Genomic DNA, 21,526 nt, shown 5'->3' on the forward strand with positions numbered 1-21,526 from the left:
GACAGGACCCTTATTTGAATTTTTAGTCCCTTCAAAGGCTTGAAGCAGCTTTGCGTTTTGTGGCATTTTTACATAAAGCCTATTTTTTTTATTTTCTTTCCTCCTTCCTCCACTCTGTAAATTTTTTTTTTCAAAAATAAAATTCCCAGCAGCTCCATCAGCTGCTCACATAGGAGGAAGGAGGAACGGGAAGCTTGGTAGCTAATATTGTTCAGCAGCTTTGCAGAGCCCCACCCAGCTAATTGCCTGACAGCCCTAAAAAAAAAAAAAAAAAATTCAGGAAGGAAAAACAGCCAATCACAATCTTCGCCTTTCACACCAGGGAAAGAGATCACAAAAGGTGCTTCCTTTTCTTAAACGGGATTTTAATCATGATCTTGAGACTGTGGCAAGTTTTTCTAAATACTCCTGCAGAAGATAGCTCTGCAGCTGCTCCATTCTCTCTGGTTTCTTCTGTGCCGGTATCATTTCACGGGGCTCCTCCTCTCAGGGAGCACAGAGAGCCATGGCGCTCTCAGGTACGCCAGCTCAGCCCCACAGGGTGCTTTCTGAGGCCAGAAAGACAGGAAGGAATATTGAACAAGAGAGAGATGTTTTGGCTGCAGAAACTTTCAGATTGGGCCCTGTACCCTGAGCTCTTTCCCCCCCTGAAGTCACCAACTGACTTTATTTAATAGGGCCAGAAATCAATTAGAACTTTTTATCATCAAACTGTGGGGGAGCATCTAGATTCAGTATGTAAATTTAATTGTACTAAAATTATTATTGAACTAAACTACAGAGTGTCCAAAGAAGGGAAGCGAGGCTAATGTCATTCATTCATTATTATCACACCTTCGCTCTAAGTGGAGATGCCATGCCAGCTCCTGAAATCGGAGAGGAAATCTCCGATTCTGCCATTCACTCTGCCGGCCTTTCAAAGAAATGATTGGTACAGCCCCCTCCCAAGAAAATGGATTTTTAACATTTGGTCCTCAGAGGCTCAGCCCTGAGAGTGCTTTATTGTGCTGGGTTTTACAATGGGTTTAATATAGCAGGGTGCCAGAGGGCAGGAGGGAGAACCTTACAATGTAGATGAAGTAGGTCCTTTCAGGATGCAGACCCAAACTGGCCCTGTGTTTTATTTCATCTCTCAGGACCTTCCTGCTAGGGTTCGGTTTTTATGATGGGCTCCTTCCGTGTGTGTGTGTGTGTGTGTGTGTGTGTGTGTGTGTGTGTGTGTGCCTTTTTCTGTTGTAAGTAGATCTAATTTATTTTAATTAACAGAAAAAAGCATGGAAAAGCCTTAAAATTGGCAATGTGGCTTCCTGCTTTTAATACTAATGTTGTTCGTGATTTGCAAACAGCTTACAATAGGCATGCCTTGTAATCTGTTTTGCTGAGTGAGGTTAATATGAGTGAGTCCCCCCCCATTTGTGTACCCCTCTCTGTAAGAACAACTCATTTGCCAGATCGCCCACTGTCGATGCGTAGAGATCAAACAACTCATTTAGAAATCACTGTTTATGTCTTCCCTTTAAAATTTGAGGAAGCCCGAATTATACCGCAGTTGTGGAATATTATCCAAAAATTACTTTCTAAAAAGTTAAAGGTGGATGTCAGTAACCACCACAACAAAACAAAACCAAAAAAAGGGGGGGGGACATTGCCAGAAGCCAGCAAATTTCTAAGCAGAGCTGCTAATTATTCTTAATGGGCAAGATGAGCACATTAAGAAACAAATGAACACACAAGAGAAATGATAAAAATCAACCTGGCAGTCACTCAGGGCCTGGGTATTAGTCTCATCATTTTAAAATTGTTTTGTTGTTTTTAGCTTCTGAATGGAATGAATCCAACTAGTTTTATTTACTGGTCTTTTGAAGCTTCTATCATTCTGATTTTTATTTTTATTTTTGTAGGAAAAATAGCATGTTTTGTTATTTCATTTCAGCTTGTTTTATTTTTAATATACGAGGCACTAGGGAGATTAGTTCTGGACTTCTCTATCACAAAAGCATGTTAGCCAATTGTGTTCGCTTATCTTTCTACAGTGTACCCTGGGTCAACGTGCCATGGGTCAGTCAACGTGCCATGGGTCAGCTGTGTCTCTAGCCTCTGTATCTTCGCCCTGGAGAGCTGTGGGTCTGAGATTTACTGCAAAGAGATCTATCTAAAAAGAAAACAAGACTTGAGGAAAATTGAACTTGAAAAATGAACTTTATATCTTGAGTGTTTTCTCAGACTCATGAATAATTTTCCTTAGTCCCTAAGGTGCCTCGCTGGCTTTAATCCAGGGGTCCCCATCCTGAAACCCACCTTTCCTAAAGATACCGTTTCATCTATACCCCCAAGAGTACAAAGGATGAGTAGGAAATGGGATCATCTGGTTTATGCAGTTCTCAATTTTGTTTTAATTATTATTTTTTATTTTGTAAGTATAGGTGTTTGGCCTACATGCATGTGGGTGCCTTTTGTGAATATTTGGTGCCCACAGAGGCCAGAAGAGGGCATCAGATCCCCTGGAACTAGAGTGACAGATGGTTATAAGCCACTGTGAGGGTGCTGGCAATCAAAGTTAGTAGCCAGTGCTTAACCACTGCGCCATCTCTCCAGCCCCTCCAATTTATTTTAAAATAATGTAAAAAAAAAAATGCCCTTTGATATTTCTCTTTTAGTTCAGTGTAGAAAGCAATCCCCAAATATTCACGTATAATAACTACTCAGTAGGTGTGTAGCTGGTAAGAACTGTGAGAAGAGAAAATGGGAGGGGAATGGCGGAATAAATTCTGGTTGCTGCAAAGCCCCCTGCAAAGCCGAGTCAGCAGAAGTAGAACTGGGGTGTGGGGACTCACCTATAGTCTCCACTTGGGCGGTGGAGGCAAGAGGATTAGGAGTTCAAGGCCAGCCTGTGTTATGCGCAACCATGTCTCAAAGCAAAAAGGAAAGAGGATAGGAGAGAAAGAAAAGTAAAACATGTGCAGGTGAACGACCTGGTTGGTGAAGGTCACTGATTGATCCGATTCAAACACACAGCCTGGGCCCGTCTCCTGTAAAAGTCCACAGTGTTTTCTGCAGAGTATTCCAGTACTTGGAACAATGCTCTTCTGTGTTCTTATCCCAGTGGCTTGTGTGCATAGTCTCAACGTTGTGTTTAGGAGTCTCCAAAGCCAGGTAAATCCCATGGCTCTTCACAGGAGGTACCCAGGTTTAACATTTCTTAAACAGAATCCCTGACTTGTATAACTAATAAATAAAGCATTGCCGGGCGGTGGTGGCGCACGCCTTTAATCCCAGCACTCGGGAGGCAGAGCCAGGCGGATCTCTGTGAGTTCGAGGCCAGCCTGGGCTACCAAGTGAGCTCCAGGAAAGGCGCAAAGCTATGCAGAGAAACCCTGTCTCAAAAAACCAATAAATAAATAAATAAATAAATAAATAAATAAATAAATAAATAAATAAATAAATAAATAAATAAATAAATAAAGCACCATAGGTACGATGCAGCCTGTGCTGTGGATGGCTGAGGACTTGAGAATCCCAGGCCATCGTCCTGTGCCCAGACCCTTTCTTCAGTAGTGATGCCAGCCTTCCATCTTCCGTGAGTCACACGTGAGCCCTGTGTGCCTCACTGTGCCTCAACGCGTGTTTTTGGAAATCCCACTGAAATGTGTTCAGTCAGTATTTACTGCTCATCATTTCAGATGGTATCTCCCTTCCCCTCCCCCAGGCTGAGGCTGAACTTAGGGGCCACCAGCACAGGAGGCCAGCACTCCACCCTTCAGCTTCAAATGGTAAAGACAGTCCCGGTCCCCACTCTGTGGGGACACAGCTTTTGCCGCATTGAGAATGCATTTCCATATATAAAGGGCAATCGAAGCTTGCTGGGCAAAAGTTGGTTGATTCCTCCACTTCTTTCCAATCTAAGGTAAATAGCCACAGAATTCATTCTGAGCATCCAGAGGAGAGACTGAAATGTGAATCATTTTAGGTTCAATCACTGGTCTTTTCATTCCACCCAAGTTTTGTGTTGGATTATTCCAAAATGATCAAGTTGGCCTGAGTTATGCACCCACCATGTCTTGGACCTCTCCCATGTGACACCAGGAAGCCTATAAAATAGATGTCGTTGTTTCTACTTAGTTTTGGGAGCTCGGGGACATTAATCTACCCATGGTCACACAGCAGTAAGTTTCCAAACCAGCATAAGAAGCCGGCTCCCTCCTTATTACAGATCTGTTGCCAGCCTGATAAGCTACTCTGTTTCACCACAGGTGAGAACACTTGAGTGAGGGTTGTCTTGTATTTCCTCAGCACCAGATGATTAAATAAAAAGAAAAAAGAAAAAAAAAAAGGCCTGTCATGCATAAAGGTAACATGTGGCATTGCTAACAGCTTTGGTGGCTCCTGGGTGTCATCTCTCAATTTGTTGGAAGTAAGAAATGGATTTAAGAGTAGTGTAAAATTGGGCAGTGGTGATGCATGCCTTTAATCCCAGCACTTGGGAGGCAGAGGCAGGCGGATGTCTGTGAGTTTGAGGCCAGCCTGGGCTACAGAGTGAGTTCTAGAACAGCCAGAGGGAGCTACACAGAAAAACCCTGTCTCAAAAACAAAACAAAACAAAAAAGAGTAGTATGTAGCCTTAAATCAGGGGAAAATGCCACTTTTGAACATTTAAAAAGCCATTTAGATCAAAATTAATAGGATTTATATTGGGCTGGAGAGATGGCTCAGAGGTTAAGAGCACTGGCTGGTCTTCCTGAGGACCTAGGTTTAATTCCCAGCACTCACGTGACAGCTCACAACTGTCTGTAACTCCAGTTCCAGTGAATCTAGCACCCTTACACAGTCATGCATGCTGACAAAATACCAATGCACATAAAAATAAATAAAATCTTAAAGAAAAGAAAGTTAAAAAATAGAAAAGAAAGTTAAAAAAAAAACAGTGTTCTTCCCTCCCTTTTAAACCCCCAGTGAAATCAAAGGTAATATAAACCAAAAGACAAAATACATCATGAATTACAGTGTTATTATTTTTTAAATATTTTTGGTTCAAAGAAGAACACCAGGTTGCAGAGATGTCTCAGCAGTTAGGAGTGTGTACTGCTTTTCCAGAGGGTCCATTTTGGTTCTTAGCTCCAGGGGTGACCCAGCACCTCTGGTCTCTGTCATATACACACATGCATCCACATACCCACATACAGACATATATGCATACATAATTTAAAAAGAAATCTTTTTGTAAAGAACAGTACTAGGACCCAGATTCAATTCCCAGCACTCACACAATGGTTCACAGCTGTCTGTAACTCCAGTCTCAGGAGACCTGATGCCCTCTTTTGGTCTCTAAATACATTAGGCACACACATGGTACATACACATATATTTAGGCAAAACACCCACACCCATAAAATAAATAAATAATTTAAAAAATAACAACCTGATTCAAAATATATATACAACTGATAAATACAATTACTGATGACACAGCGAGACTAATATTTTCAACAGTTTTTTACCTACCTATAATAAATATATGCAATTGACCTAGAAGACTTTTGTTGCTATTGTATGTGAGTATACATTTTAAGAATGAATATAAACTGATAACTAAAATGGAGCGTCACTCCTGACATGTGCTTTACTCAAGAAGGAAGCTAGAGGCAGAAACCTGGCTCCATTTGAACCACAAGCAGTTGTTTTAACAAGGGGACTGCTCCATCTCCTCCGGGAAACCACAGGAAGGCTTTTCTGGCACCCAGCCCCTCCCACTGAGATCTTCTGGAAGGTGGATGCAGCTCACAGAGCATGATTGGGTCTGTTGTGTTGAACATTATCCTGGTCATATTGACTCAATTTGATTGGATTTCCTTTATTACCCTGAGGTGACACAGGGAGATGATAAAATCTATTATTGGACACAGTGCCATGCAGAAAGACCATCAAAATCTGACCTATAGGGTGGGGGGACAGAATAGCAGAGTCTGTCTCTTAAGGTAATGTCTTAACATTAACACTGCCATCTTTTCTCTGTGACTCTTTTAATATATTTTTTAAAAGCCCTTCTAAACCACAAAATATATTTCCCGCCCAGTTCTAAAAATAAAGCAGCCTAAATACCGCTGTGAATTTTTCATTAAAAAAAAATAACCTCTAGAATATAAATATCCATGCTTGCTCCAGCCTCACCACCCAGAGTCACAGGTTTATAAATTGTATAAAGTATATAGTGTTAAGATGTTTACTAAAAATTATTAATAGGTTTTCTGAGTTCTATAATTTAACTTCACTGTGACTATTTTATAAAAAAGTATTACCTCCACTAACAAAATAATATGTTTTGCTTGATAGATTAGCCATGTACTCATAGGACGCTACAGGTGTGCCGGGCACGTTATGGCAGGCAGTTGGATACCATGGAAACGCAGAGTAGGGCGTGGCTAGGGGAGGGACTTAATAAAAAACAGTTGTCAGTTGACTCTACTAATTTTGGGCTTCTCAGAATGAAGATGTCAGCCGTCCTTTCCTGCAAGATATTTCATCTAGAACGCTCCTGAAATAGACAGAAACCGTAGGCCGATGTGTCATTTTAGTTAATCAAAACAAGTAGGCAAATTAGTCTCCTTTATTTTTTTAATGAATGTAATTTAACGGTATTTAATTTGCATACAGGAAAGTTCACCCAGAAAAAAAAAAAAAAGAAAGAAGTCTGCATTATGGCACTTTTGTAAACCTCTACAAAGCCCATCATTAGGAGAGCTAATTGATTTTTCCTCCCTACTCCTGAGGGAGGAAAGCTATCACACAGTACCTGCTTATTCACTCAGAGAAGAATGGGTGTGCCTGGTGGTTCAAGCTGAGACTTGGGTTTCAGAATCCTGTGGTTCTGTTCTGGCAGGGAGATCTTGGCCAGTGTTCGCTTTGAACATGCAGGAAATCTGTTTTTTCCAAGCAATAGGGGAACATCGCTGTCAGCCTGGTGTCCTCCCCATGGGCCCAATTTTGTGCAGCTTGCCGCCTTTACTAGAATTATTTGAGTCCTTGCTTATTTTTAAACTTGCCTCGCTTCAGAAGAGGGGTTGGGAGACGTCTTACAGGAAATGTGTCCAAGTCAAATAAATGAGAAGGTGGGGGCATTCAGAAATTAGGAAGCCAGAGGACTGTGGGGAAGCCAGGGACAGAGGTCAGTACAGAGAAGAAGACCTCGGGAGTGTCTGGGTGTAGGAATTAGTATATTCATTGGTCTCTGTCAGTCCTGGGGCCGGAGCAAAGAGAGAAATAGCAGCAACTCACAAACACCTAGGCTGCCATTGTGGATCTAACTCCAGCTTTTCCTGATGATGGACTAGATGTGATTTTCCCAAGGGTCACTGAATATCATGCAAAGTTTCTCTAATTCAAACATGGCTCTTCTGCATGGGTCCTTCTGTGCCTGCTCAAGGCCAGAGGCCAAGCAGAACTTCCTCCAGGGACCCTTCACCAGAATGACTTTCTTCTTAAATGTTGCATTTTCTCCCAAAGAGGCTCCAAGTTCTTCTCCACCTCTCTCTTTGCCTCCTCCCAACCCTGTCCCTACTGCTCCCCCCCCCCTCTCCCCCTACAAGTGGTTGGGAGATTGGAACCACTTCAATTTGGAAAGTCAACAGAGGCAGCCATCGCCCTCCTTACTGATGGATGGACGTCTGTCTTTGGATGCCTGGCTGACCTGAGGAAGTGACGTAGCAGCTCATGTTCTCCAGCAGTGGCCTCCGGTACCTCTCCTCTGGGCCCTGCCATGATGCTAACTAGATGGGTGGTAAAATTGCAAGCTGGGGAAGGAAAAGATCTTGCCAGTGGTGAGTCAGCATTTCATGGCACAGCACTGACCGCTCCTTTCTTTTTCTTGTGTGGATCCCATTGTGATAAGAAGCCAGCGTGTTTATAAGTTCTTTCTCAGTCAGTTGATAGTCACTGCAGAAGTTTTCTTAACTGTGCCCTGTAGATGTGGACAGCATCATCGCAAGCAATCAGAAGACGGGCGTGTTTAAGGCTCAGAAAATATCAAGCTGGTAAGATACCTTTCTGCATCCTGTCTGAATTAAAACATCTCAGTGGAAACTGCTTTCTTGATGCTGTGCATGAATACAATAATAATAGATAGTGTTAACTGAGCACTTGCTGTGTGCCTGGCCCTGCTCTAAACATGTCATATCTATCATCCTCATTGAATTGTGTGAGCCTCCCATGAGTCAGGCAGACACTCCGTTCAATAGATGAGAACACTAAAACTGCATACGTTATAGAACACTCAAATGATGTGTTACCCACTGAGTTAGGCTCATTTGGTAGCTCAGGAGAGTTTTGTTTTCAATGTATTTTTTATGTACATGGATATTTTGCCTGTATGCATGTCTGTGTGAGGGTGTAGGATCCTCCACTGGAGTTTGAGACAGTTGTGAGCTGCCATGTGGGTGCTGGGATAGAACCCCAGTCCTTTAGGGACCAGCCAATGCTCTTAACCACTGAGCCATCTTTCCAGCTCAGTTGGTGCCCAAAATTATGCAGTGTGAGGTTGAGAAAAGCCCAGCTTGGGGCCTTCTTAAATGGCTTTATTCCAGTGGCCCCCAGCCGGGACAGTCTTGCACCCCTAGGAGATTCTGGCAGTCCCTGGGAACATTTTTTTTTTAATTATTATTTTTGTCATGACTTGGGGTCAGAGCAGACAATGTTGCTACTGGTTTCTACTGGTCCTGATGCCTAATGGTGGAGATCATTCAGAGTGAGCTTTCAAAACAGCAATAAGAAGCATCTGGCCCAGGGCATCAGTAGTGCTAAGACATCTTGATCTATTGATGATTTTATCAGTCCAGGAGTCCAGTCCCTTTCGGTTTTATTCCTCCTTTTCCAGGCTAGGAGAACTGCTTTCCCCTAGCAGAACCAGTGTGTGTTGTGTGATGCCCCGCCCTGTGGCCAGTTGACCTAGAAGGAGAATATCACCCGTTGGGTACACATGAAATGGCTGTATCTGTGCATTTTCCCTTTGTACATCTTGCTACAGATTTTGTTACAGTAGCAGTTCTATTTGGAATTATTTTATCTTTCACTATTACTCTGGCATCCTTGGGTGTTTTAAGTTTTCTCTCTATAGAGGACGCTTGCCTACCCTGACTGTGTAGTTTGAGAAAAACAGTTGGATGAACAGACACAATGGATAAAAACCAAAGTGATGCTGAGCGCGGTGGCATGTATCTGTAATCTCAACGCTCGGGAGGGAGACTTAGCAGAGCCCTTCCTCCATGGCTCACACAGCCATCTCCTTCTGGGAAGGACTTCATCTGGGGACATGCTTTTCAACCTGGTCTTTTAGTTATCAATCAAAAGTGCATTTTCTATGTTGTTCTCATTTACATTTATTTAATGCTTAAGGTCATTTGGGACCATTTGAGTGTATTTCAGCATATGGAATCAGGGAATAATAGACTTCAGCTTCACGCTGTGCAGTGAGATTGTGTTTTTACAAGACATAATGTTGTTTACTGAGTGTTAATAATCACTAATTAATAAACATATCTAGACTTCTCAAATGTTTCGTTTTAAGGAATAAAAACGTCAAGTGTTTAACTTGGGACATGCAATAGAATTTTCTGTTATCTCTTCATAAAATAATTAAGTGACATAAAGAAGTAAGATGTTGCTGTTCAGCACAGGGCAGATCTCAAATGCTCAGTGCCTGGCCTTTGTTCAAATGTGTTTGCTCTCAAAAATACTATTTCTAAATGTATTCTTCTGATACATGGCGGAACATTAAGACATGCAGACTTTGTTTCAATAATCATACGGAATTCCCTAATGAAAAGTTTGTTTTTGTTGTTGTTGTTTTTCCTTTTCTGCCTTTATCACAGACTAATTGGAGTCAGTTTCCTCTTTTGTAAAAACTAAGAGCATTTTATCCAAAGTCTTCCAAAGCATCGCAGGACTCAGGGAGGGGCTGAGAGATGGCTCAGTTGGTAAAGGGCTTGTCGTGCAAGCTTTAGGACCTGAGTTCAAATCCCTAGCACCCATGTTAAAAGAAACAAACGAAGATGGCTCCATGGTATGTGCCTGTCACCCTAGCACTGGGGAGGTGGAGACAGGAATGTCCTTGGTTCTGGATGGCTAGCCAGTCTAGCCAATCAGGTGAGCCTCAGGCTCAGTAAGAGATTCTGTCTCATAAAATAAGGCAGATAAGGGATTGAGGAAGACACTCAACATTGACTTGTAGTTTTCTACATGTATACACTCATACACACACCCAACACACACACACACACACACACACACACACACACACACGTACATGCACACGCACGCGCACGCACGCACGCACACAGAGGGGTGGGGTGGAGGAGGGCAGGTGAATGACTCAATAAATATAATCTTACAGTAGGGAGCTTCTTGACCACTTAACTTCCAGCAGCTAAGGATGTGAAGCCACAGTATCAGCCTTCTTTTTTCTGCCCACTGCTTTCCCACCCATAACCAGCACAATGCGGGTGAAAGTATTAGTTCCGTGAGAGAAGAAATAAAAGGAAACCATTCACAAAAGAGCTCAGATATAGTTCAATATTCTTTTCTAGTGCCTCAATGCATATGCAGAATTTCTCCTCCAAATTGGAGGTGTGGAATAACAGTAGCGACAGATAACTAAGAGGTATTTACCATAGCTACAAAGCCCACACGTGAGCCAAATATTTCTGCTATTAAAAAGCACTTCAAAGCTTGACATGAAGTTTGTAACAGCTGAATGTCTCTTGTGACTTCATTTGCACAGGAGATGTAAAAGCTGAAAGGGGAGTCGTGATATGAGAACCGTGAGCCTACGAAACAGGGCTCTTCGAAAGGAGCGAGAAGCTGCCCAGAAATTTGACTGGCATCCCCTGCTTTGAGTGCCCCACTCAGTGTCCTTAGTAAACACCGTGGTTTGAATGCGTGTCCTTCAGCGGCCTGTCTGACAAAGGCTTGGGCCCGGTCTGTGGTACTGTTGGAGGGCTGTCAGAACCTTTAAGAGGTGTGGCCAAGAAATGCAGTCTTTGGAGGTGTGCCCTTCGAGGAGGTATTTATTAGGTAGGATTCAGATCCACCGCACATCCACCCCCACCCCCGCTTCCTGATGAATTGCTTCCTCTACGGCACACTCTTCCAAAAGCAGTGGCCAACTGACCATGGACAGACAAAGCAATGAACCAAAGTCCTTCCTCTTTCTGATAGTCTCAGGTTTGCTGTCACTGTATCAGAGAGCTGACAGCATTCAACTGTCACCTCTGCCTCTGACACAGGGGCAGACCAGGGCTCCCTGGACTCTGAAGCCCCTCTTTAGGAGTGTGAATTAGTATACCTTACTTTAGAGCAGTGGTTCTCAGCCTTTCATACAGTTCCTCGTGTTGTGGTGACCCCCAACCATAGAATTTATTTTCCTTGCGGCTTCATAACTGCTATCTTGTTACCGTTATGAATTGTAATGTAGCCGGGCGGTGGTGGCACACACCTTTAATCCCAGCACTTAGGAGTCAGAGGCAGGCAGATCTCTGAGTTTGAGCCAGCCTGGTCTACAGAGTGAATTCCAGGGCTACTCAGCCAGTCCTGGACAGACAGCCGGGGTACTTAGAGAAACCTTGTCTCGGGGTCCAGGGGCTGGAGGGAGAGAACAACTGTTATATACCAAACGATCTTGCTCCCTCTGATACATTTTCATCCAGTCTCACTGTGTTAAATACGAAAGTCATGGGAAACATTACTGCTGGCCAGTCAGGGATCCACATACACGAAGCATTCTGTACATCTCATCTCCAGGATCTCAACAAAGCCATCTGATAGCTCTCCTGTTCATCCATCCATGCAGCTATTCATTCATTTATCCAATGAGTCCAAGGTACGCCTTTGGGAATCTAAATATGGAACAGTTGGGAGTAGTTTGTGAACAAAGGAACTGTACTTCTAAATATAGGGAGAAATTTATGAAAGAGGAAGGCTATTTACAGCAGCTCAATTGTTGGGTTTATCTGGAGCTGTCTTCAAAACTGTGACTCGAACAAAGAACCACTTGGAGCTCTTGACGTCTGTGCGTTTCTGGGTCTTCCAGAATCGGCGAATAGCATCACTCTCTGGATAACATTAGTTAACAGTTACACTTTTAAAGATATTAAACTAGCCCTGCCGTGGTGGTAAGAGTACATTTCACTTCAGAAAAACAAGCATTTGTATTTGTTTGAAAGTTGTCACTGGATTTAAGTGGCTTTTATTATTCTCCATTTAACCACACGGATTTGTAAACTGTCCAACTTGTTAGAGGTTTTGGAAGCCCTTAATTTTTTTTTACCTGTGCGGGGTGGGGTTGGGGGACACCAGGGCCAGCCAGTGGTGGTCCCATCGCTGTTACTCTCCAAGATTCCTGGCTACCTTCTAGTCGGTTTCCTTTAGAGGTTAAATTAGGATCCAGTTGTTACCTTTTCTGAGCCTCTGCCCTGACTCTCCCCGTCTCATCCACTCTTCCCCAGCTTCTGCCTTCTCCTTCAGGTGCCCTGTCACTATCACAAAAGACCCGACACGCTTAACTTATGCAGAGAAAAAGGTTTCCCCTTGGTTTACCTTTTGGGAGGGCCCATCCAATACTGAGCGGTTACATTGCTTTGGGTCCCTGAGGGTTGGCAATGGCGGAAAGCATATTGCAGCGCACAATGCTCACCTCGTGGTTGGGAAGAAGAAAAAGAGGGAGATCCAGGGTCCCACACTTTGCCTCAAAGGCACGCCTCGGTGACCTAAGGCCTCTTGCTAGACCCCACTCCCTACAGGCCCCACCAACTGTACCATGGTGGGGACCAAACCTTAGCACACAGGCTTCAGAGGATACCAGCCAGGCCGTAGCATCTTATCATCCCTAGCAGGCTTTGTCGTTCTGAGCTCAGTGCTTCACCCCACTCTCTTCTTTTTACCTGATACTGGTCTCGAACTCATAAGTCAGGGGAATGAAGCACAGGCTATTGGTGCTAAGGTGTGCCGGCTCTCTCCACGCTTGTCGGTCTCTTCCTTTGCTGACAGGTATTCTGATCCCTTTCTGTTTTCCAAACGCTGGTCCAAGCTCCAGTGACGACGCAGAGGGAAAACGGCACCCAGGAAGTCCGTGCCTTCTTGGAGTTGACATTCTAGGGAGGGAGGCGACTGATTTTCCTTGAAGACAAGGATTTTGTTTAGTATGTTTTTTCCCCATTCCCTGAAGCAATTAGTGTATGTGTTCCCCAGAGTACAAGAGCTTTTAGAGTTTGTATTCGAAAGACGTGGATCCGGACAATTTTCAGTGGGAGAGAGAAGTCAAGCCCCAGAGAGTCAGCCAGACAGCAGCTTCTCCATCAGATAGCGACTTCCATTTCGGGATGGCTTCTCAGGCGGGCGTGTGCAGCGTCAGTAGACAGACTGACAGTGTGAGTAGGTATTTATCTGCTCTTTGTCAGGTTGAAGAGGAAGGTTAGTAGAAGGTAACTGAGATAAGCCGGCTGAGGGCTCTTTAAGGCATTTTCTGATAAAATATACCTGTTAGTGAGTTTGGCTAAAACTCGGGTAGCGGAATCTTGAGAGGGGCAGAGAATTCGAGAAATGAAACGCTGCTGTTCCTTCCTTTGGTGTCTGGCATACGAGAAAATGAAATTACCGTGTGCAGTTGCTTCTGCTCAATTAGCACTTTGGCTTGCTTGCCAAGTTTGCGAAAGAGCCCTGGTCCTGACTCTTCAGGTTTACCTTGACAAAAGCATCCTCCAGGAATGTTACCCAGTGGTATGTATTTTGAAGCAGTCCTTTTTTTTTTTTTTTTTTTAATGAAAAGGAGCCAGGATTTAACATTTGGGGATTTTTAGGGGCACTCCTAAATTGCAGTAAATTAAAAGGCCAGGCCTTTTCTTCCAGAATAACATTGCATTAATTCTTTGAGCTTTCTGCCCCACTGTTTACTAAGGTCAGAGTCTCATAACAAGAACTCTTGCATTCCCTGAGGAAATGTCTTCCCATTTGAAGAGACAACTCTTTCTTCATTTTTTTCTTTTATTAAATTTTTTAAATTCATTTTACATACCATTCAAAGATCCCCCTCTTCCTTCCTCCTGCCCCCCATCCTTCCCCCCACAACACTCCCCTCCATTCCCTCCTACAAGAAGATAAGGCCTCCCATGGGGAGTCAGCAAAGCCTGGTACATTTAGTAGAGGCAGGTCCAAGCCCCTCCCCCTGCCTCAAGGCTGTGCAAGATGTCCCATCATAGGTAGTGGGCTCCAAAAAGCCTCCTCATGCACCAGGGATGGATTTTGATCCTACTGCCAGGGGGCCCCTTAAGCAGATCAAGCTATACAACTGTCTCGCTATACAGAGGGCCTAGTCCAATCCCATGCAGGTTCCACAGAGGTGGATCTAAATTTCATGAGTTCCCACTAGTTTGGTTGTCTCTGTAGGTTTCCCCATCATGATCTTGATGCCCTTGCTCATAGAATCCCTCTTCTCTCTTTTCAACTGGACTCCTGGACATTGGCCTGGTGTTTGGCTATGGATCTCAGTATCTGCTTCCATCAGATACTGGAGAAAGGCTCTATAATGACAGGGTATTCACCGATCTGATTACTGGGATAGGCCAGTTCAGGTACACTCTCCACTATTGCTAGTAGTCTAAGCTGGGGTCATCCTTGGGGATTCCTAAGAACTTCTCTAGCATCTGGTTTCTCCCTATCCCCATATCTCCCTCTATCATGGTATCTCTTTCATTGCTCTCCCACTCCATCCCTGTTCCAGCTCAACCATCCCATTCCCTTATGTTCTCATCCCCCATCCCCCACCCTCCATTGCCCCACCCTCACCCCCAGTTTACTCATGGAGATCTCATCTATTTCCCCTTCCCAGGGTGATCTATGCATCCCTCTTTGGGTCTTCCTTGTTAGCTAGCTTCTCTGGAGCTGTGGGTTGTAGTCTGGTTATCCTTTGCTTTACATCTAGTATCTGTTTATGAGTGAGTACATATCATGTTTGTCTTTCTGAGTCTGGGTTACATCACTCAGGATGATACTTTCTAGTTCCATCCATTTGCCTGCAAATTTCATGATGTCATTGTTTTTTTACTGCTGAGTATATGTGTATATGTACCACATTTTCTTAATCCATTCTTTGGTTGGGGCATCTAGATTGTTTCCAGGTTCTGGATATTACAAATAATGCCACTATGAACATAGTTGAGCATATGTCCTTGTGGTATTATTGAGCATTCCTTGGTTATATGCCCAAGAGTGATATGGCTGGGTCTTGAGGAAGATTGATTCCCAATTTTCTGAGAAACCTCCATACTGATTTCCAAAGTGGCTGTACAAGTTTGCACTCCCACCAATAGTGGAGGAGTGTTCCCCTTGCTCCACATCCTTTCCAACAAAGGCTGTCTTCAGTGTTTTTGACCTTAGCTATTCTGACAGGTGTAAGATGGTATCTCAGAGTCGTTTTGATTTTCATTTCCCTGATGACTAAGGATGTTGAGCAATTCCTTGAATGTCTTTTGGCCATTTGAGATTCTTCTGTTGAGAATTCTCTGTTTAGCTCTTTAGTCCATTTTTTAATTAGATTGTTTGTTATTTTGGTGTCTAGTTTCTTGGATTCTTTATATATTTTGGAGATCGGCCCTCTGTCTAATGTGGGGTTGGTAAAGATCTTTTCCCATTCTGTAGGCTGTTGTTTTGTCTTATTTACTGTGTCCTTTGCCTTACAGAAGCTTCTCAGTTTCAGGAGGTCCCATCTATTAATTGTTGCTCTCAGTGTCTATACTACTGATGTTATATTTAGGAAGTAGTCTCCTGTGCCAGTGGGTTCAAGACTACTTCCTACTTTCTCATCTATCAGATTCAGTATAACTGGTTTTATATTGAGGTCTTTGATCCACTTGACTTGAGTTTTGTACATGGTGATAGATATGGATCTATTTGCAATCTTATACATGTTGACATCCAGTTATGCCAGCAGCATTTGTTGAAGATATTTTCTTTTTTCCATTATACAGTTTTGGCTCCTTTGTCAAAAATCAGGTGTTCATAGGTGTGTGGGTTAATGTCAGGGTGTCTTCAATTTGATTCCATTGGTTCACATGTCGGGTTTTTTTTGCCAATATCAAGCTGTTTTTTTATTACTATAGCTCTATAGTAGAGCTTGAGGTCAGGTATAGTGATGCCTCCAAAGGTGGCTTTATTGTACAGGATTGCTTTAGCTATCCTGGGCTTTTTGTTTTTCCACATGAAGCTGAGTATTGTTCTTTCCAGGTCTGTGAAGAATTGTGTTGGGATTTTAATGGGGATTGCATTGAATCTGTAGATTGCTTTTGGTAAGATTTCCATTTTACTATGTTAATCCTACCTATCCATGAGCAACAGAGATCTTTCCATTTTCTGATATCTTCTTCAATTTCTTTCTTCAGAGACTTAAAGTTCTTGTGTTATAGGTCTTTCACTTGCTTAGATAGAGTTACACTAAGGTATTTTATATTGTTTGTGGCTATTGTAAAAGGTGATGTTTCTTGGATTTCTTTCTCAGCCGGTTTATCATTTGTATATAGGAGGGCTGGTGATTTTTTCAAATTAATCTTGTGTCCTGACACATTACTGAAGGTGTTTATCAGCTGTAGAAGTTCTCTGATAGAATTTTTGAAGTCACTTATGTATACTATCATATCATCTGCAAATAGTGAAAGTTTGACTTCTTCCTTGCCAATTTGTATCCCTTTGATCTCCTTTTGTTGTCTTATTGCTCTAGCTAGAACTTCAAGTACTATATTGAATAAATATGGGGAGAGTGGACAGCCTTGTCTTGTTCCTGATTGTAGTGGTATCGCTTTGAGTTTCTCTCCATTTAATTTGATGTTGACTGTTGGCTTGCTGTAAATTGCCTTTATTATGTTAAGGTATGTTCCTTGTGTTCCTGATCTCTTCAAGACCTTTATCATGAAGGGGTGTTGGATTTTGTCAAAGGCTTTTTCAGCATCTAATGAGATGATCATGTGTGTTTTTTTTTTCTTTCAGTTTGCTTATATGGTGAATTACATTGACAGATTTTCATATGTTGAACAATCCTTGCATCTCTGGGATGAAGCCTATTTGGTCATGGTGGATAATTTTTTGATGTGTTCTTGGATTTGGTTTGCCAATATTTTATTGAGTGTTTTTTGCATCAATGTTCATGAGGGAAATTGGTCTGTAATTCTCTTTCTTTGTTGTATCTTTGTGTAGTTTTGGTATCAGGGTAACTGTAGCCTCATAAAAGGAGTTTGGTAATGTTCCTTCTGTTTCTATTGTATGGAACAATTTGAAGAGTATTGGTGTTAGCTCTTCTTTGAAAATCTGGTAGAATTCTGCACTTAAACCATCTGATCCTGGGCTTTTTTTTTTTTTTTTTTGGTTAGGAGACTTTTAATAACTGTTTCTATTTCCTTAGGGGTTATTGGTTTATTTAAATTGTTTATCTGGTCCTGATTTAATTTTAGTATGTGCTACCTATCCATAAAACTGTCCATTTCTTTTTAGATTTTCCAATTTTGTGGAGTATACATTTTTTAACTATGTCCTGATGATTCTCTGAATTTCCTCATTGTCTGTTGTTATACCTTCCTTTTCATTTCTGATTTTGTTAATTTGGATATTCTCTCTCTGCCTTTTGGTTAGTTTGGATAAGGGCTTGTCTATCTTGTTTATTTTCTTAAAGAACCAACTCTTTGTTTCATTGATTCTTTGTATTGTTCTCTTTGTTTCTACTTTACTCATTTCAGCTTTCAGTTTGATTATTTCCTGGCATCTATTCCTCCTGGGTAACTTTGCTTCTTTTTGTTCTAGAGCTTTCAGGTGTACTGTTAAGTCACTAGTGTGAGATTTCTCCAACTTCTTTATGTGTGCATTTAGTGCTATGAATTTTCCTCTTAGCACTGCTTTCATAGTGTCCCATAAGTTTGGGTATGTAGTACATTCATTTTCATTGAATTCTAGGAAGTCTTTAATTTATTTCTTTATTTCTTCCTTGACCCTTTGGTGATTCAGTTGAGCATTATTCAGTTTCCATGAGATCATAGGCTTTCTGTAATTTTTTTGTTGTTGTTGAAATCTAACTTTAAGCCATGGTGGTCCGGTAAAATACAGGAGGTTATTCCAAGTTTTGGTATCCTTTGAGACTTGCTTTGTGACCACTCGAGTATATGGTTGATTTTAGAGAAGGTTCTTCGGGGTGCTGAGAAGAAGGTGTATTCTTTTTCATTAGGGTGGAATGTTTTGTAGATATCTCTTAAGTCCATTTGAGTCATAACATCTGTTAGATCCCTTATTTCTCTGTTAAGTTTCTGTCTGGCAGATCTGTCCAGTGGTGAGAGTGGGGTGTTGAAGTCTTCCACTATTAATGTGTGGGGTTTGATGTGTGATTTAAGCTTTAGTAATGTTTCTTTTACATATGTGGTTACCCTTGTATTGGGGGCATAAATGTTCAGAATTGAGACTTCATCTTGGTGGATCTTTCCTGTGATGAATATATAATGTCCCAATCTCTTTTGATTGATTTTAGTTTGAAGTCTATTTTGTTAGATATTAGGACAGCTACACCAGCTTGCTTCTTAAGTCCATTTGATCACAAAGTCTTTCCCCAGCCTTTTACTCTGAGGTAATGTTTGTCTTTGAAGTTGAGGTGTGTTTTCTGTGTGCAGCAGAAGGATGGATTGTGGTGATATTTTATTTGTGTTGAAATGTGATATTTATTTGTATGTTAACAAATAAAGTTTGCCTGGAGATCAGAGGTCATAGTCAGCCATAAACAGAAGTCAGGCATGGTAGCACACACCCTTAATCCAATCACATGGCAGGCAGAGTCTCTGTGTGTTCAAGGACACATGCCTTTAATCCAAGTACCAACCATAGAGACCTGGTGGTCTATATAGACAGACAGTGACGAGGAAGTGATGTGGCTGGGCTTAGAGCCAATGAGAAGACAAAACAGGAAGGCAATAAAGGCACAGGTTATACAGGAAGAGGCTCTCTTGGGAAGCTACAGGGAGGTGGTAAGCTAAGGTTAGTTGGCAGCTATTGCTCAGACCTCTACAGCTTATACCTCCATATTTGGTTCTGTGTTTCTTATTTAATAAGACTGTTTAGAAATTCATCTACAATGGATCCTGATTTCATATGCATTCTGTTAGCCTGTGTCTTTTTATAGGCAAATTGAGTCCATTGATATTAAGGGATATTAATGACCAGTGATTGTTAATTCTGTTATCTTTTGGTGGTAGTGTGTGTGTATTTCCCTTCCTTGGAATGTGCTGCTGTGGGGATATCTATTGCCTGTGTTTTCATGGGTGCATCTGACTTCTTAGGTTGAAGTTTTCCTTCTGGTGTTTTCTGTAGGGCTTAATTTGTGCATAGGTATTGTTTAAATCTGGTTTTGTCTTGGAATGTCTTGTTCCATCTATGGTGATTGAAAGTTTTGCTGGGTATATTAGTCTAGGCTGGCATCCATGGTCTCTAAGTGTCTGCATTACATCTGTCCAGATCTTTCTGGCTTTCAAAGTCTCCATTGAGAAATCGGGTGTTATTCTGATGGGTCGGCCTTTATAAGTCACTTGGCTTTTTTCCTTTGCTGCTCTTAATATTCTTTCTTTATTCAGTATGTTTTGTTGTTTAATTATTATGTGGTGAGGGGACTTTTTTTGTGGGTCTAGTCTATTTGGTATTCTATAAGCTTCTTGTTATCGTCATAGGTATTTCCTTCAAGTTGGGAAAGTTTTCTTCTATGATTTTGTTGAATATGTTTTCTGTGCCTTTGAGTTGGTATTCTTCTCCTTCCTCTATCCCTATTATTCTTTAGGTTTGGCCTTTTCATGGTGTCCCAGATTTCCTGGACATTTTGTGTTATGGTTTTTTTGGCTTTGGTGTTTTCTTTGACTGACGAATCTATTTCCTCTATTGTATCCTGTACACCAGAGATTCTTTCTTCCATCTCTTGTATTCTGTTGGTTATGCTTGGCTTTTTTCCTTTGCTGCTCTTAATATTCATACTATGCTGTAGTTCCTGTTCATTTACTCAGATTTTCTATTTCCAGTATTCCCTTGGTTTGTGTCTTCTTCATTGTTTCTATTTCACTTTTCAGATCTTGAACTGTTTCCTTCACTTGTTTAATTGCTTTTTCATGTTTTTTTTTTTACTTTCTTTAAGGGTTTTATTGATTTCTTCCAATTTTTTATTAGTCTTTTCCTCAATTTCTTTAAGGGAATTTTTCATATCCTCTTTAAAGGCCTCTATCATCTTCATAAAGTTATTTTAAGGTCTCTTTCTTCTGCTTCTTCTATGCTATGATGTTCAGGTCTTGCTGTTGTAGAAGGTCTAGGTTCTGGTGATGTCATATTGCTCCTTATGTTGTTGTATGTATTTTTGCACTGGCCTCTACCCATCTCTTCCTCCAATAGGTGCAAGAGGTGCCAGTGTCTAAGCGAGCTGATGTTGGTCCAATTTGTGCTTACTGTGTCTGTGTTGCAGGGAGCTGCTCTTGGTTCAATCCAAGCTGTCTGATTCTGTGCCTCAGAGAACTGCTCTTGGTCCTATGGGGGTCTTGGTGCAATCAGAGCTGGCAAATTCTGTGTCTCAAGAAGCCTCTCTTAGTCCAATGAGAGCTCTTGGTCCAGTGAGAGCTGGCAGATTCTGTCTCAGGAAGCCACTGGGGTTGCAGTGGGATGGGTAGGTTTGAGGTAGGGTGTGGGTCTTGTAGATTGCAGGGTCTAATGAGGGGTTTTGGTGGGGAGCCTGTCCACAGGAATCTTCCCTGCTGGCAGGCGACTGGGGCAGCTGGAGCAGTGATGGGTGGGGATCCTAGGGACTGGTTATGTCCCACGGCCTAGATCCTAGAGCTCTTTCTTCATTCTTAAACTTCGGTATCATAAAAATAATATATCAAGCCCTGTGGACATAGCTCAGTTGGTAAAGTGTTTAGTTAATAGGCACGAGGGGCTGAATTTGATCCCTGGAACCCATGTGGAAAAGGCTGGGCATGGAGGCATGCTCTTACAATCCCAGCACTGGGGAAGCAGAGGCAGGAGGATTTCTGGGGCTTACTAGCCAGCCAGCCTAATCACATCTGTGCACTTTATGTGAGTGAGTTTGTCTCACAAAACCAGGTGAACAAGGCTTGCGGAATGACGGCCAGGCTGTCCCGTGGCTTCCTCATGCACATGTACACATACCATGCCCACCTTCATGGCCACACACAATAAACACATGCCAATGAAAATGTCTCTATTTTCAAAGGAGTTCACTTTAAAGGGAAAGAAACCATCTTCAAGATGCTTGAAAATGACTATATCACAGTCTGTTGTGAAATACTAACCTAACTCCCACCTGAACAATGGATATTGATGCCCAGGGTTTTGCTCTTGCAAATGATGCTGCAGTGAGGCACATCTGTTCATGCACCACGCATGTATCTGTGAGCCACATTTCCAGAAGTGGATTCTGTGTGACTTACTGTAACCTAGTCATCTATTTTCATATCTGTTAAGACCAATCCCT

The 21,526-nt window shown here is 42.1% G+C and overlaps 1 protein-coding gene across 4 annotated transcripts in view; it reads left to right on the forward strand.

Moving 5' to 3' along the window:
* Positions 1-21,526, forward strand: part of Camkmt (calmodulin-lysine N-methyltransferase) — a 371,202-nt gene that overhangs the window by 305,400 nt on the left and 44,276 nt on the right. For 3 of the 4 annotated variants that reach the window (XM_006986501.4, XM_076558921.1, XM_076558920.1), the window contains exon 7: positions 7,958-8,024. The exons of the other annotated variant lie outside the window; for it this stretch is intronic. In XM_006986501.4, the coding sequence (XP_006986563.1) occupies positions 7,958-8,024 (67 nt within the window). The remainder of the gene's footprint in view (positions 1-7,957; positions 8,025-21,526) is intronic. 4 annotated transcript variants of the gene reach the window in all.

This window comes from Peromyscus maniculatus, chromosome 22, assembly GCF_049852395.1.
Source record: "Peromyscus maniculatus bairdii isolate BWxNUB_F1_BW_parent chromosome 22, HU_Pman_BW_mat_3.1, whole genome shotgun sequence".
In the NCBI taxonomy this organism is placed as follows: domain Eukaryota; kingdom Metazoa; phylum Chordata; class Mammalia; order Rodentia; family Cricetidae; genus Peromyscus; species Peromyscus maniculatus.